The 15,524-nt window shown below is 41.9% G+C and overlaps 1 protein-coding gene across 1 annotated transcript in view; it reads right to left on the bottom strand.

Moving 5' to 3' along the window:
- BRIP1 (BRCA1 interacting helicase 1) overlaps positions 1–15,524 on the bottom strand; it is a 164,754-nt gene that overhangs the window by 139,204 nt on the left and 10,026 nt on the right. Inside the window, exon 6 of the mRNA XM_063146787.1 lies at positions 14,640–14,765. Coding sequence (XP_063002857.1) covers positions 14,640–14,765 — 126 coding nt within the window. The remainder of the gene's footprint in view (positions 1–14,639; positions 14,766–15,524) is intronic.

A 15,524-nucleotide genomic window follows, 5' to 3' on the forward strand; every position in this document is an offset into this window, starting at 1 on the left:
TTTACATCAGTACATTATGACTTATTATATGGTTTTTACATAACTGACCTATGCTTTTTGGAATCACTTGTTTGTTTTTGTATAATTGTACTGTGCAATTTTGATTATTTTAGCCTCCTAGAACATACCAGAATTCAAACAAACCAAAATAACTAAATCTGCCAAACATGTAATGATCAATGCTGATAATAAGTTTTAAATAGAGGCTTTCACTGTTTCCATTCTGCAAAGATAAGGGCCAAGCTGTAGAAATATCAGTCTGAAAAATACATTCAGAAGATTCGAGTCCAAAAAGTACAGCTGCCAAAACTTTATTTACTTGCAATCTGGCTAGCATATGGTTGAGACTAGAGTATACAGATGTTGGAAATACACTTAAGTTTTAAAATAGCTGGACTAGAATTCTTTCTGTCATCATTTACTAATCTGTTTTCATAAAATATAATCCCTATGGCCAGGGTGGGTAAGAACAAGCAACTGCTAAAAAAACTTTACTGGAGGAGCACAAATTTTGGATGGCCTTGGTAGACCACCAAGTATTTGTCATGTCCATGACCCAGATAATGTATCATGGCACAAAATTCAACACGTCATGGACAAATCTCTGCTGAGCTTCTCTGCTCCAAGGGTGTCTTGGAAGACAGTATGAAAATGGCAAACCCCATCCAAACTGGGAGCCAGAAAAGGTGTGGGGGCAAGGTGGGGAGATCATCCCTGCAGTTACGCTTGCCTTCTGAGGCTCTTTAAGCACCTCAGAGGCAGTGTAACTGTGAGAAGATCAACACAGCCCCACTGAAGGAAGGGAAAGACCCCCACCTGAAACCCCAGAGAGCCTGTACAGTCTTTGCACACCAGGGGTCTCCAGACATTTTGGACTTCAACTCCCAGAAGCCCCGCCAGCATGGCCAATGGTCAGGAATACTGGGAGTTGAAGTGCAAGAAATCTTGTGATCTACTTTCTTCTCACCCCTGGGGTAGGCAGTATTTGTGGTAAATGGGCCAACGTTCTGACTCAGGCAGCATTTTCTGTTCTCCAGTTTACTGGGGCGTAAGTTCATTGCATTGCATGACTGAGGCACTAGGAAGCAATACACAGTCTCCTCCCCAGCTCTGCATTTAGAAGGAATGCTGGCACTTGTCATACCAGTGGGGTGTGTGGTGGGAACATTAATTATTATTAATTACTATGATTATTTATTACATTTCTTTACCACCTCATAGCCAAAGCTCTATGGGCTACATTTGCTATGGCGCCTGGAATTATGGACCCCTGGACCAACCCAGCATTAATGGCCCCACTGACTATGAGCCTTGTGCTCTCTTTTCATGTGAGGTTTGGCCAGGACAGAAGCAGCATGTACTAACACCAACCTGAGGCCGATTAAGAATGCCCCAGAATGACACACTGCCCACTCTCATCTGTTCTCTTAACCAACGAATATGGGATACTGAACTACAGAACTATGTAAGTTCTGTCACTAAATAACACTTTTCTGGGAATAAGGTATTTGCCCCAGCAAATTATCCAACCAATTTAACAATCTCCAAATTTAGAAAAGCTTTTACACGAGTTTGATTTAATGTTTTACTGTAAGAACATAGGAAGAGCCCTGCTGGATCAGACCAGGAGTCCATCTAGTCCAGCACTCTGTTCGTACAGTGGCCAACCAGCTGTCGACCAGAGAACCACAAGCATGACATGGGTGCAACAGCACCCTCCCACCCATGTTTCCCAACAACTAGTGTATACAGGCTTAATGTACATTCCCTTGTGATGTGGGGGAACTGGAAAGTGTTGGGCATGTTTTATTATATTGTTCTTTTTATTGAGAAATTTGTTGTGCTGTTATTACACCTATATTTCAAAAACTGCCAGGCAGATTAAACAAATTTTATCTTTCTGTTCTTCTTTCTGATCAGGATTCTCAGTTCACAGATAAGGTAGCCAGGTTCTGTGCAGCTGTTAATACTTGCCGCAAACTTTCAGTAAAATAGTACTGATCCACCAGGCTAATACCCTGGGGCCATGTTAGCCTTTTCGATTTTCTGTATAATTAGGTAATCTGTGGGTAAGTACTGTACATGTAAGTACTGTACATGTACATGATCACAATAATTTTTTCTATACCTAAAGTGCTGAGCTGGCCAAAAAGCCAGATAAATTTAGTAGGGAAGAAAAATAACATGAAAGACAAACAAATGAAAATCAACATTAAAGAGTGTAGAACAAAGGTCAATTGGGGAGGAAATAAAGTCGCCAGATTTTAGCCCAATCTGTGCGCTCCGAGAAATATTCATAAGAACCAACTGAGGTTACTCCAGAGAAGCCTAATGGAGATTTTCCCCTGCTGCTCGCAACCCCAGCCTCCTAAGCAGGTGACATGAACCACCGTCAGAAAGAAAACACTTGAGTAGATAGATTTCATGGCCAACCCAGCATCACAGCTCCCCTGTTCCAAAGGACAGCGTCGCCCGAGATAAGCCAGCTTAGAAGGTCAATGGTTATAAAGACGAAGAATTGAAACATCAGAAATTGGAACGCAAAATCGAATGCAAAATAAGGCTAAACAAACAGCAAGGGTTGTGACCCTTGACATAAGAAGCGATAAGAGCTTCCTTGATATCCCCCATCTACATATCACTGGAAACAAACCCTGCTTAGTGGTGAATGTCCCAGTGTGCGAAATCTCACACAAGTACACCCTACTGAGATAACTGAAACGGCATTATTAAAACTTTCCTTCCTTCCTTTCTTTCTTTCTTTTTAAAAAAACCCTTCTTTTAAAAGGCATAGTCTTCAGCTTCTTGATTAAACTGCACAAAGCAGCTGTTTATCCACTCACAGTAACCAGCAGGTGAACCCAATTCAATATTTATCACTGGCTTTCACAGATCACCGCTAACCAAGCAAACGTTTTAATTAAGCTGGAGCTCGCTTCAAAGAGCTCATTCAGGACGTCAATCAGCGAGGGTAAGGGATCGGATACTGTGTCAGGTGAGAGTGTGTAATACAAATCCGCAACTTTCTTCATCCCCATGGCGGTAAGCTAGCCCGCCCGAGAGCCCATACTCTGATTGTAACAGACTGCCAGTCTCCTGGAATGCGTAACTGAAGTCACCCAGTCCCCATTGTGAAGGTTGTAAGCAATATGTTAAACTGCAATGCGCTAGCACATTAAGACAGATCCTTTTCACAGCTGTTTCTTGATACTCCAAGTGTTTGTTACACTACTCTCCATTTACTGTTTACTTTCTTGCCTAGCGTAAGTGGGGATTCCTCTAATGCAGCTGCCTCTGTTTCTAAAAAATATATATATGTAAAAACATTTAAAAAAAAACACCCAAGCAGAATCAATCAAGAGAGTGCTTCCGCAACAATGGAACTTTTTCCATCTGGTGATTAGTACAGGAGCTCTGGCTATGCAGTCAAAGAGTAAATACAAGGACAGAGCTAGAAGGTACACATTCCCGCACTTTGTCACCCCGCCAGAAGGCTGAGGCTCCATCACTTTCGACAATTTTTGAGCGGCTTCTGGAAGCAAGCTCCAGGGATTGAGGCTGGAGATTGTTGAAACCAACTGGAAGGCACTGAAAGTTGGTCTCGAACAAGGATCTCCAGCAACCAGCGTCCAGGGCCTTACCTCCTGCACCACCGCTACCACGCTGGATCACGAGGAAGCCAGGCAGACTAGGCCTCAGGGAATAGGGTGCCATCTAGGTTGTACTTCCAGTCTGAAGTCAGCCAGCAAGATTCCCGGCTTGTCAGCTGATGTTACAAGCCAATCAAGAGACACCTGTCCCTAATAAAGCCCTTGCAACAGGAGTCAACAGAGGACTCCAAAGCCTGATTATATTTAAAATTGCTTTTCAGCCACATCGACCCTGTTCAGATGGCAGGCTAAACCATGGTAATTAAGCATTTTGAGCTAAATATTATGTCTTAGTGTGTCATGTGAACCATGACTTACCGTGTTGTGGGAACTACTCTGACCATGGTGGCTATATAACCATGGTTTAAACATGCTCACTAACCATTTGCTGCAAAGGGTTAGCAGCCTAGCCATGGCTTAGCATGTTGTCTGAATGTTTTTTTACAATGTCCTTCTTCACCATTACTGTTACAGCGCCTGGAAGGACTGAGGTTGAAACACACTGTGCTTTCCACTAATACAATATTTGTATCCTGAGACATTTCTCTACTTTTCAGGGTATTAGTTTCTGGACATAACTCAAAGCACTGGTTTAAAACTTCTGAAGTCCTAAATGGCTTTGGTCCAGAAAATGTTACGGAGTTTATCTCAAATTCACGCTCAACTGTAGATTCAAGTGCTAAAGATGGGGCTAAAAATTACTTGATGGTACCTTTGGATGCTTAAAAGCAAGGTGGGTTGCCATCGGGCAAGAGAAAGGAATGTGCACCATGCAGAGAGAGACAATCATTAACAAAGAATTGCTTTAAACCAAGACATTCAACTAGATGTACAAAAATTGCTTATCCACAGTTCAGTGTGGCCCTCCTGAGTCAACAAACATAAAAGCGGCCCTTACAATGAACTGAGTTGCGCAGACCTGAACTAGGATCTTCTCCAAGTAGCAGGTAAAAAGTGAAGAGATTACCACCCAGCCCCCAAGCAAAGGTTCTATTTTACTCCGTACTGTTAAAGCAGAATAGCTTCCAAGGTGGATCTGAACTCAGAGAAGCAAAACAAATATGCAAATGATTCACAGAGCTGTAGGCAGAGTTCTGACGTTTCTGAATTTCCTATCATATTTACATGTGGCTCTCAAAAGTTACACCGGAAATTAAATGAACTCTCTGCAATGGACTCCAACTCAGTATAGGGATTTGCAATAGGAACTGAACACTGAAAGAACCCTAGTATACATATGTCATATGGATCATAGTTCAGGCTTAATAGCCATTTATCTGGTCACCTATGGTGATTAAAATCACCTCTCCAGGTGATCAGGCAGAGAGCCTTTGGCATGCTGGTTCTTTATTTTCCTTTAAGGCCACTGATATGCGCATCTAGCAGAGGTATATGTGGATAATGAGCTAGCAGGGTGGGGGTAAATTGTAGGCTAATAACTTTTATTGAAGTTATCTGCAGGTCTGCTGTAGTTTGAATATAAAGACGTGTAGATGCACTGTGTTTATTGAACTACACCAATTGTTTGAAGTCTTACTTTTCCAAAGCTGCCAGTCACCAGTTACATACAAAGGTCTCCCCTTTAAAACAGCCACCCTTTTAAGATAAAAGGTCTGACCCAAACAAAAAGCTCAGTGCCCTTTTAACTGTTAATAGAAATGCAATTCTTTTCAAAAAGTCATGGTTCTCCAATTCCTCCACCACATTCTCCCTCCATTTCCCCCTTCTTTTCTTATGCAGCCCAGGGCAGGTCTTTTAACTGAACAGATATGCTTTAATTGTTCTATTGGAAATACATGCCCTGTGGGCAAAGGAGGATAACCAAAACCAACACGTATGTATTTTCAAAGGGCTCCATGCAGGCCCTGCTTCTGTAATTTTGTTAGCATAAAGGAAAGAAAAACATCCGTTAAAGGGCATATTGTCAACAAACGCTGCACAGGCAACAATGCTCACCCACTGTGCATGATCAAAAGGTAGTAAGAGCAAAGAGTTTACCTATGCCTTTATCATGGCTCTCACTTTTGTCTCCTTTTCTGAGCTGCAAAGCATACTTTAGAGTCCTTGCCAGAAGCAGCTGGTTTCAACAGAAAGGGCAGAACAAGGTGAGCGAGTAGCAGAAGGATATTCAAGCAAAACATTTTGAAGGGCTGCTCTCTACTTGATTTACCATGAAATCTGGGTGAATACCGCAAGTGGTAGAACACACACTTTGCATGCAGAAGGTCCCAGGTTCAATTCCCAGCATCTCCCCGTAGGGGTGGAAAAGCTTGACGGACTAAGGAAGCAGAGCTGTTCACACAATATGCTAACCCACACTCAGTGGTTGAGTGTGGGCTGTTTTGAACCGAGGGTTGTTTATTGAATCTTGAGTTAGCATGTTGTCTGAACGCAGCCAGGGTGGCTTATTAATCATGCAGTGTGGCTTCCTTGAGAACCCATGTTTTGTTGTTGGGCTGTTCAGGGTGGTTAACAAGCCATACTGCATGGTTAATAAGCCAACATGTCTGCCTTCAGATAACACACTAACCCATGGTTCAACGAACAACCCATAGTTCAAAACAACTCACACTCAACCACTGAGTGTGGGATTGGCACGTTGCATGAACAGCCTCATGACTCAGTACTGGACACCTTCCTATGTTCATATGTTCAAATGAAGCAGCAAAGGAAATATGGACTGCTTGTTTGTTCTGCTAGTCCATTATATTCTTCCATGCCACTTTAGGAAGGGTTCTAGTCACTGATATCTGGAGCTTTGGAATGTTGTCAAATTGTCCACATTTTACATGGGCCACAATATTTTCTGTTTTAAAAACAAAATGCAACCCATTGTGCAGTTCCATGCAATGTGCAGGGCAAACCCATTTCTCACTGCTTCAGGCAATGCTGCCTGCCTGACAAGGGTACCTGAATGATGCACACGCTTGCCAACACAAATCTGTTTCATTCGTACTTTGCATTTTAGGTTACGTCAAAGATTACATTTTAGGGATAACCTTACAAGGTAGGGGGCTAATTCATACACATTCCCTTTCTTTCTCCGCCCCTGTGCTAACCCTTTACTCCCAACCCTCTCCACCATACTCCGAGGGCTGTGAGCTCACAATATATACACAGGGAGCTGACTGGATTGTGCCAATAATGTGTAAAGAGTTCCATTAAAAGCTGCCATCCTAAATATCTCAAACTCGATGTGAGTCGTTTAGAAAAGGGGTGGGCAGACATCAGGCCTGTCAGTTGTACTTTGTTCTTGACTAGAAAACCACAGTCCACCACATCAGAGCCAGGTACAAAATAGAGTCTGGGGATGGAAAGGACCTAAGCACAAAACTGCGGTCTGAAGGATAAAAATTACGCATGTGACCTCCATATGCAAGTATAAATAGCCAATGAAATTATAATAGAATAAGGCACCTTCTTGGACTTGGTGTCCTCCAGATATGCCGCATTCCAGTTCCCATCATTCCCAGCCAGCTTGTCCAATGGAGAGCAACAGGTTGGGGAAAGATGAACTAGGGATGCCAGCAGCCTAATGTTGCAGGGTGGAGGGACAACTTTTTGTTGTTGCTATTGTGAAATTACTGGGAATCAGAAACATTTGCTGATCTGTTTATCATCCAGCAATCTACCAGTAAATCCTAATCTACAATACCTTCCAACTACACCTGATTTAGAACACTTTTAAAAAGTAGGTTATAAAAAGCTGACAATGCATTGATTGTACCTTAGGAACAACCAGAAGTGATTTCAATTTCAAGAGTCAAGTTTTGGGCACTAAAACAGCTTTGATGGCTTGGTTTTTAGGGTTTGCATACCCGAAGAGTTTTACATGGCTTGGTGTTGGGTTTCATCCTCAAAAATCCATCCACCTAATTAAGTGCAGTCTATTTGCCTCTTCTGTGTCCTGTAGTAACAACCCAAAATAATCAAGCCCTTTATTTCAGGAGATGATAAAGAAATGGATTATAATTAACTTTTTCATTAGTTCTGAGAGTCACTTTAAACAGGTTTTGAAATTTGAGTCTCGTGAACTTTAACATTTTGAGCAGACAACGATGCCAGCTAGTTATGCTGCATATTTCGGTCATATAAGGTGTACTATGCGATGGGTCGGATCCAGATTTAGGTGCCTACAGCTGGACTTCTCAACAACATTCACTCCATGGCAAGCCCTCCTGCCCGTTGAAAATGCCTCACAGAGGTTTGGGTTACCCTGCTGAATAGGGTAAGCTGGGGGGAAGGTGGAATCCCCCAAAATTGTGTGGCTGTGCCTTCCCAAAGCGGAGCCCTTCTGTCCACAGAAGGCAGATCCTGGATCCAACCCAATACCTGTGAAAGAGGACACTGAACTCAGATCTAGAGAAATGTGTGTGGTGTACAGGAAGACACATGCCTTGAGCAAGTGAAATTTCACTGTTGAGTTATGAATCCTGGCTTGTTTGGAAGAAAGAAACCAAGAACCTGGATTCAAGTGTCACAATAAGCTAAATGTTTCCTGGTTAGCATTGCCTGCTCATGCAAAAGGATAAGTCTTATTATTATGTGTCAATGCAGCCAATTTCTCATATCGTAAACACTAAAAATGTAATGTTTGCATTCCAAAACAAGAACGAGATTTGGGTGTTAGCTACAGAAACACACACACACACACCACAAGTTCCTATATGAGAAATTGTGTTTTACCAGCATTATGTCTAAATCAGCCTACAGAAATCAGAGTCCCACATCATCAGCAGATGGCACTTTCTTGGCAAAATCAGGATTTCTTTTTACTTTTCTGGTGCAGTGCATGCAATCCTGCCCATGTTTGTCCTTCACTGCAAAATCATCTCCTGCATTTTTTAACCTCATTCTGCCTGCTCTCAGAAGCAGGGCTACCCATAGGATTTTCTGGGTCCAATACCCAAAAACGTGTACTCCACACAATGCACACCCTGTTCTGTGGCCTCCTTGACCTCACAAAGACTGCTGTGAATGTTTAAGCAAGTGGAATAAAATTATAGTAAGAGATTGTGAAAGGGAGGAAAGGCATTGGTACTTTCCTCTTTGTTGATGCCGTACACACAAACACAGGTTTTATGAAGCGCACACAGGGGCCCCTATAAAATTTGGTCTCCCTACTGGATTCCATATTTACACACCTGTACCTCTGTCGGCCGAGTCAAAAGGATTTTCTTCCTCACCCCAATTTTCAGAACTACAATTTCTGAATGATCAAGAAAAGCACAGACAAGTTCAGTCCCTCCATAAATGCGCTTGTAATTTCAAATGTCAATTTATCTAATAATTCTTACAGTCAGATTCATGAATGGAAACTGCGCCAATAAACTACCACTTCAAAGTAGAAACAACCTTCTGCCAAAGGTGATTGTTTAAGAAGTCATGCTTTATAATCCAGGAGCTCATTTAACAGGATAAAATACTGCATATATAAATATTACAAAGTTGTGGTTGCTAGTTACATAGCCTCTGAGTTGATTCAACAACAACGTTTTTTAAAAAATAATAATTTGTGATTGAACTTGAAGGTTTATTGAAGTTGGGGTTTTGAAATTAGAATTTGCATCTGAAAAGCAACAGTACCCCCTGCTGGCCTCCAAAATTCTTCAAAATGAAATTCCACAGCATGACCCATTTCAAATTCTACAAATTCTTTCTGTACACAAATATAATTCATTGCCCATTAAACTGACAAAGCCCTCATCTGATAAGCAAGATGATTTTAAAAATAAGTAGAACCATTAAACATCACAGTTTAGTTAATTAGGAGTTACAAGAAATAAGGCGTGATCTAGCAATGAGCACAACATACAGTTTAAAAAAATGATTTAAATGTTGTGTTAAAACATTTGTCTAATAAGTCCATGATAGATATGGCTGTTTTGGATTGCCTGGGAAAACAGGAATCCCGAGTCCCTTTCCCTGCATTCAGAGCCATGGAGTTTGCAACAGGGAAACAATGTTGTGAGGATTTTGGTCACGGTTGTAGTTATTAGCTTTTGACTGCTCTGAAATTACATAGAGCCTTTAGTTAATAACCATCAGCTCTATGATTTCTAAAGAGTGTAACCACTAAGTTTTTGCAATGGGATTCCTACAATAAAGAAGTCGCATTGATTTTGGTGTCCTGGGTCAGATTGCCAGTGTGTGTGCTTTAAGGAATTAACTTCATTCTACAATAATAGTAGACTTACCTGGGAAAGTATGTTACTTCTGGGACAAGATACTACAACAAAATAGAGATTGCAAGGCAGTATGAATCAAACTGAAGTACTTTGGCCACATAATGAGAAGACAGGATACCCTGGAGAAGAGGCTGATGCTACGGAAAGCGGAAGGCAAAAGGAAGAGGGGCCGACAAAGGGCAAGATGGAGGGATGATATTCTGGAGGGGACAGACTTGACTTTGGGGGAGCTAGGGGTGGCAACGGCCGACAGAAAGCTCTGGCGTGGGCTGGTCCATGAAGTCACGAAGAGTCAGAAACAACTGAATGAATAAACAACAATGAATCAAACACTCAAAAACACTTGAAAGGAAGTGTCGAAGTTCTTTTTATATCTATTTATGCAGTATTTCACTTCCTTTCCGTTTTTTTTAATGATAAAGGATTAGTTGGGATAATAGTAAACAAGCATTTCTTGTACAGCCTACACCAACTACATCATTAAAAACCCTAAGAACATAAGAGGTGCCCTGCTGGATCAGACCAAGGGTCCATCTAGTCCAGCACTCTGTTCACACAGTGGCCAACCAGCCGTCGGCCGGGGACCAATAAGGCAAGACATGGTGCAACAGCACCCTCCCACCCATGTTCCCCAGCAACTGGTGCACACAGGCTTACTGCCTCGAATACTGGAGATAGCACACAACCATCAGGGCTAGTAGCCATTGACAGCCTTTGCCTCCAGGAATTTATCCAACCCCCTTTTAAAGCCATGCAAAATTGGTGGCCATCACTACATCTTGTGGCATAATTTAACTATGTGCTGTGTGAAGAAGTACTTCCTCTTATTTGTCCTGGATCTCCCACCAATCAGCTTCATGGGATGACCCCGGGTTCTAGTATTATGAGAGACGGAGAAAAAATGTCTCCCTATCAACATTCTCCATACCATGCATAATTTTGTACATGCCTTCCCCAACCAGATGTCCTCCAGATGTTTTGGACTGCAACTCCTATCCTCCGTGGACAACACAGACTGATGCTGTTTGGAGTTGTAGGCAAAACTTCTGGAGGAGTGCCGTGTTGGGGCAGGCTACTTTAGATCATATCTTGATAGCAATTTGTTAGGTTCTGGAATAAAAGCCATCACTACCATACATTTAAGCCATTGGACAAAACTGTACAGCTCTACATGGGAAGCAGACGTACACAGCATATTAACTGGAAGCAGTCTTCTGACTTATCCTAGAGCAATGCATTCTGTGGAAGGCAGGAGCAGAGTGGTTAAACCACAGTGCTTTCTTTTCTTACTGCAAATGTTAAAGCAATCGAGGAGGAACAGGGTGGCGGGGGTAGAGGGAAAAGCTAGTTTGGGAGACAGCCATTCATTCCACATTTCTAGCATTCCCAGAATGTCCTGTGTTCCAATCAATATGCCTACAGTGTGTTAAACAAAACAGATTTACACAAGTGAGAGTTCAGTAGGTGTGTCATATATTATTAAAAGTTTATACATTGATTTACAGGGCCAGATTTTTCTGCTGACATGCTTTCAGTGAAGAAGGGGGGGAAATCAATGGAGTTACCTTGGCAGACAATCTGACCCATTTGCATTTAATGGAATTTCAAAATTATTCAGTACTTAAAGAAACAGCTTTCAATTGGAACACTACTTGAGATCTGAGTAATAAATCTCTTAAAATTGTTTAGAAGGTTCCCTCCTCCCAGCACTTTAAATGGGCTTAAAAACTTATAAGATTATTGATTTGGTAATGAAAGGTGGTAGATAAATATATTAAATAAATATGATTCTAGTGAAATGAGTAAGAATATAAGGCAACGTTTTGGACCTTCCATCAGCTTCCTTTACGTTAAAGGCCATAGGCTGCTTCATTCATGAATCTAACAACACTTTTTCACCCACCATTCAATGACTCAAAGACGAATGTATGTGTCGTTTCCGCTGAAAACTACCATGCCTGAGCTGACACTAGGTGATATGGAAGTTCTAACTGTGCTTTTAGACCTGTAATAGCTCATTCATACAAACAACTCACCACTTGATGCTGCAGTGGATGGCTATGTCCTGACTTCAGATAAATCGTGCCAAGAATAAGCCTGGCCTTCTCCTGGGCTCACACCCTGCCCAATCCCCTCTCTTCTTTCAGTGTGGGCATGATGAAATTAGAAGCTTCCATTTGGTTAGACTAAGTGCAGCTTGTCATGCTGTCTGAACTCAACAAACTGTGTTTAAACTTAACTATGGTTTGTTTAAAACAAACCAACTTCAACTTGTGGTTAATGAAGCTGGCTTGTTTCAAGCTAACCATAGTAAAGATTGACCATAGCTTAAGGTGCAGACATAATGTTAAACTGTAGCTACTATTTATTTATTTATTGCATTTTTATACCGCCCAATAGCTAAAGCTCTCTGGGCGGTTCACAAAAAATTAAAATTACCTATGTTCACCGCTCTGGAATCTTTTTTTAGATATTGAGCAGTATAGAAATAGTCTAAATAAATAAATGAAATTGGAAGCAAAAGCTTTTATTTGCCTCCTTGCAGCCATGCGAGAGGAGGATAGCACAATCCAAGGGGGTCACTAGGCTCATTCCTGCCACAATAAACCACAACTTTTCATGATGCCTAGATGTAACCAATGAGTGATAAAGCTGATTCACTCATGCACGCTTAAGAGTTGCAAAAACAGCTGATTATTTTGGGTTCCACACTCACAGAAAAAGTCTTTTCAAGTATTTGGAATGGTTCCAAAACCGACCTTGAAGAATTTAGCTTCCTAAGAGCCTCAACTTCCATGGTATGAAAAGAACTTCACTGCCCTTATGACTGAGTTGACATTTCTTGAAAAACTGTGTGACCAATGCTTACTGTCTGCATGGTTTGATTGTCACTTGCCCAAACTGTGGGCTCACATGCTCCCTCTTCATGTGTTCAGACAAACCAGCAAATTATGGTGTGCCTCAGATAACTGAGGCACATAAGGCAGGGAGCACACAACCTTGTAGGTTCATTCCCACAATGCCAAGCCACGGCTTACGGCTAACGTCTGAACCACCTCTGTGTTTTGGAAATATGAAACAAAATTTTGGCCAGGAGACACGAAGCAGAGATCTTAAAGGAAATGATTTTGTCTTTCACTTCAAAGCTTGGAAGAAAGATTGGGCTGTTCTGGAGTCCGAAGGGACAGGGTTTACCCGAAGTCACTACTTGTGAAGCAATTTGGCTGAAGGAATCCCTATTGATTTCCCATAACCCTCAACTCCACTGCAGTAGGACACTAACTATAGAAGCAACTTAATTGTGCAGTCACTGATTTTCAGTTAGACACTTACAACAGCAAAAAAAGAAAAATCAATACGAGTTGCCCAACTTATTAAGTCATTGTGGCAGCTGAGGTCATTAACTCGCAGCACAGAGAAAAGTAAAAGCACTCACTCATGTCAGTAATAATCCATGTTCTGGTTATCTGTCCTTACCACCCTTACGAGAGGCGAGATAGGAAACTTTCCCACAAATAAAGCAGGCCAGCCAGAGCAGACAGGCAAACTAGGTACCTGCCTGGGGTGCAAAAATGTCTCTATATTTCTTAGCTGTATAGAGTGAGGCGCTGCTGTCCATGAGTGAGGAGTTGGAGCAATGGCTCTCAGAGAAGTGTTAATGCAACAAAGCCCTGGGAATTGACTGAGGGCTTATATGCATGCTGTCAGCCGCCTCTCCTCCTAGTTTAACAGTTGCAGCTGGGTCTGCTTTCTCACTATCTGCACCTGGGATTCCCCATCCAATAGATCCTGTGTAGACGCTGCACCAAAGGATCTTCCAGGTCTTCTAAAAAAAAATACTAAGCCCCACAATTTAGAATCACAATAACATCAAGAACAAACAACACGGATTGATGAAATTGTTCTGTGATTTTGTTTATATTTATAACCAACATGACACTTATAAAATACCATTGTATTAATGTCTCTTGTGAATCCACTTTGAATGCAGGAATTGCGGAAAAGGGGTATATAAATAAACCTCATGTAGCAAAAGCCAGAGAATTCACAACCAGTACTATAGTAGACAATATATTTGCAAAAGCAGCATGGCCATAAGATAATCAGGCTAGCCAAACACCTCTGGAAACAAGTGTATTTCAACCAAACACTGAAAAAACAAGACCAAAAAAATTGACTACCAAGCGAATTCTGGAGAATAGTTGCCACAGTGAAAAAGCCCTACTCCTTCTACAGCCCAGCCTAGCCCCTGCGATACCACATAAGCGGCCCTAAGCACAGAGTAGTGAGGAGAGAATCTCTTATATTTGGAAGCAAAGCGACTTCTCTTTTCATGATGTACCTAATTTCTTTCAAAATCCTCCATTTTTCCAATGGTCAAACAGGTTTTGCAGGTTTTTCAAACAATACCAAAGCCAGCCAGACCAATTAACTCAATGAAAGTGGGATGGGTGCAAACACTACAGAGCAGCAATTTATCTTCCAGAACCATCTTCAAGTCTCAAACTGCAGTTTTAGATCTCTTGGTTCTTTTGCGTAAATGACACCAGCTCCCTTTGAATGGATCAGGAAAACACACAAAAGGACTAATTTTCACACTGCACAACAACAGAGCATGCCTGACCTCAAAGCTTCCCAGGACATACCCTGAAGTAAGAGCATCTTAACATGAGAGGAACAAGTGGATGAAGACGGAGAGGCCAATGGGATGCACAGTTCATACAACTGAGCTTCCATGCTCAGTTCTTATACAGAAACATGACTTCTCTTTACTTTTTGATTCCAGAGCTGCTGTACTTACCGTTTTAAGAGAGAAAGGGAGAGTTTCCCCAGAAGACACGGTCAATTCTTCCTTTTTCCGCTGCTGATAAACCTCCAAAGCGTCAACGAACTGCACACCTTTGGTCAGCCGGTGTCGTTTCCTCACCTGTAACAAACAACAATGGCTTTCAAATTTTCCACATTGAGGGAAACTCATTCCACATTGAGTTGCCTGTTATGGAATCCCTGCAGCACATTGCAAAAGAATCTGAGGCAGGGGTGCGCAGAAGGTAGGTCTCCAGATGTTTTGGACTTCAACTCCCAGAAGCCTCTGCCAGCAATGCCAATGGTCAGGAATGCTGGGAGTTGAAGTCTAAAACATTTGGAGATCTACTTTCTGCCCACCCATTGTAAGGGACATAAGAGTTCACATATGAAACAGGCCAGGCCTACTGGCCCTGAATGGTGTCCTGCTTGAACAGGTAATGTATCTGAGGATAGAGCAAATGGTATACAATTGCATATTGCCTCTAATCCAAGAGCTAGCCTTTATACGTCAGGACTAGTAGCCACTGATAGCCTTCTCCTCCAGAAAGTTATCCAATCCCTTTTCAATGCCATCCAAAATGGTGGCTATCACTACATCAAGCGAATTCCATAGTTTAGCTCTGTGCTGTGTGAAGAAGTCCTTCCTTTTATCTAACCTGAATCTCCCATAGGATGACCCCTGTAGGATTCTAATATTTTGAGAGAGAAACGAAAATGTCTACCTGTGCACTTTTTCCACACCTTGCATAATTTTGTACACCTCTATCATGTCTCCCCTTACTCTGTTTTTCTAAGCTAAACCATCCCAACTGTTGTAACCTTTTCCTCATAGTGGTGTTGTTCCAGCCTCTTGATCATTTTAGATGGCCTTTTCTAC

Source organism: Elgaria multicarinata, chromosome 22, assembly GCF_023053635.1.
Source record: "Elgaria multicarinata webbii isolate HBS135686 ecotype San Diego chromosome 22, rElgMul1.1.pri, whole genome shotgun sequence".
NCBI lineage: Eukaryota > Metazoa > Chordata > Lepidosauria > Squamata > Anguidae > Elgaria > Elgaria multicarinata.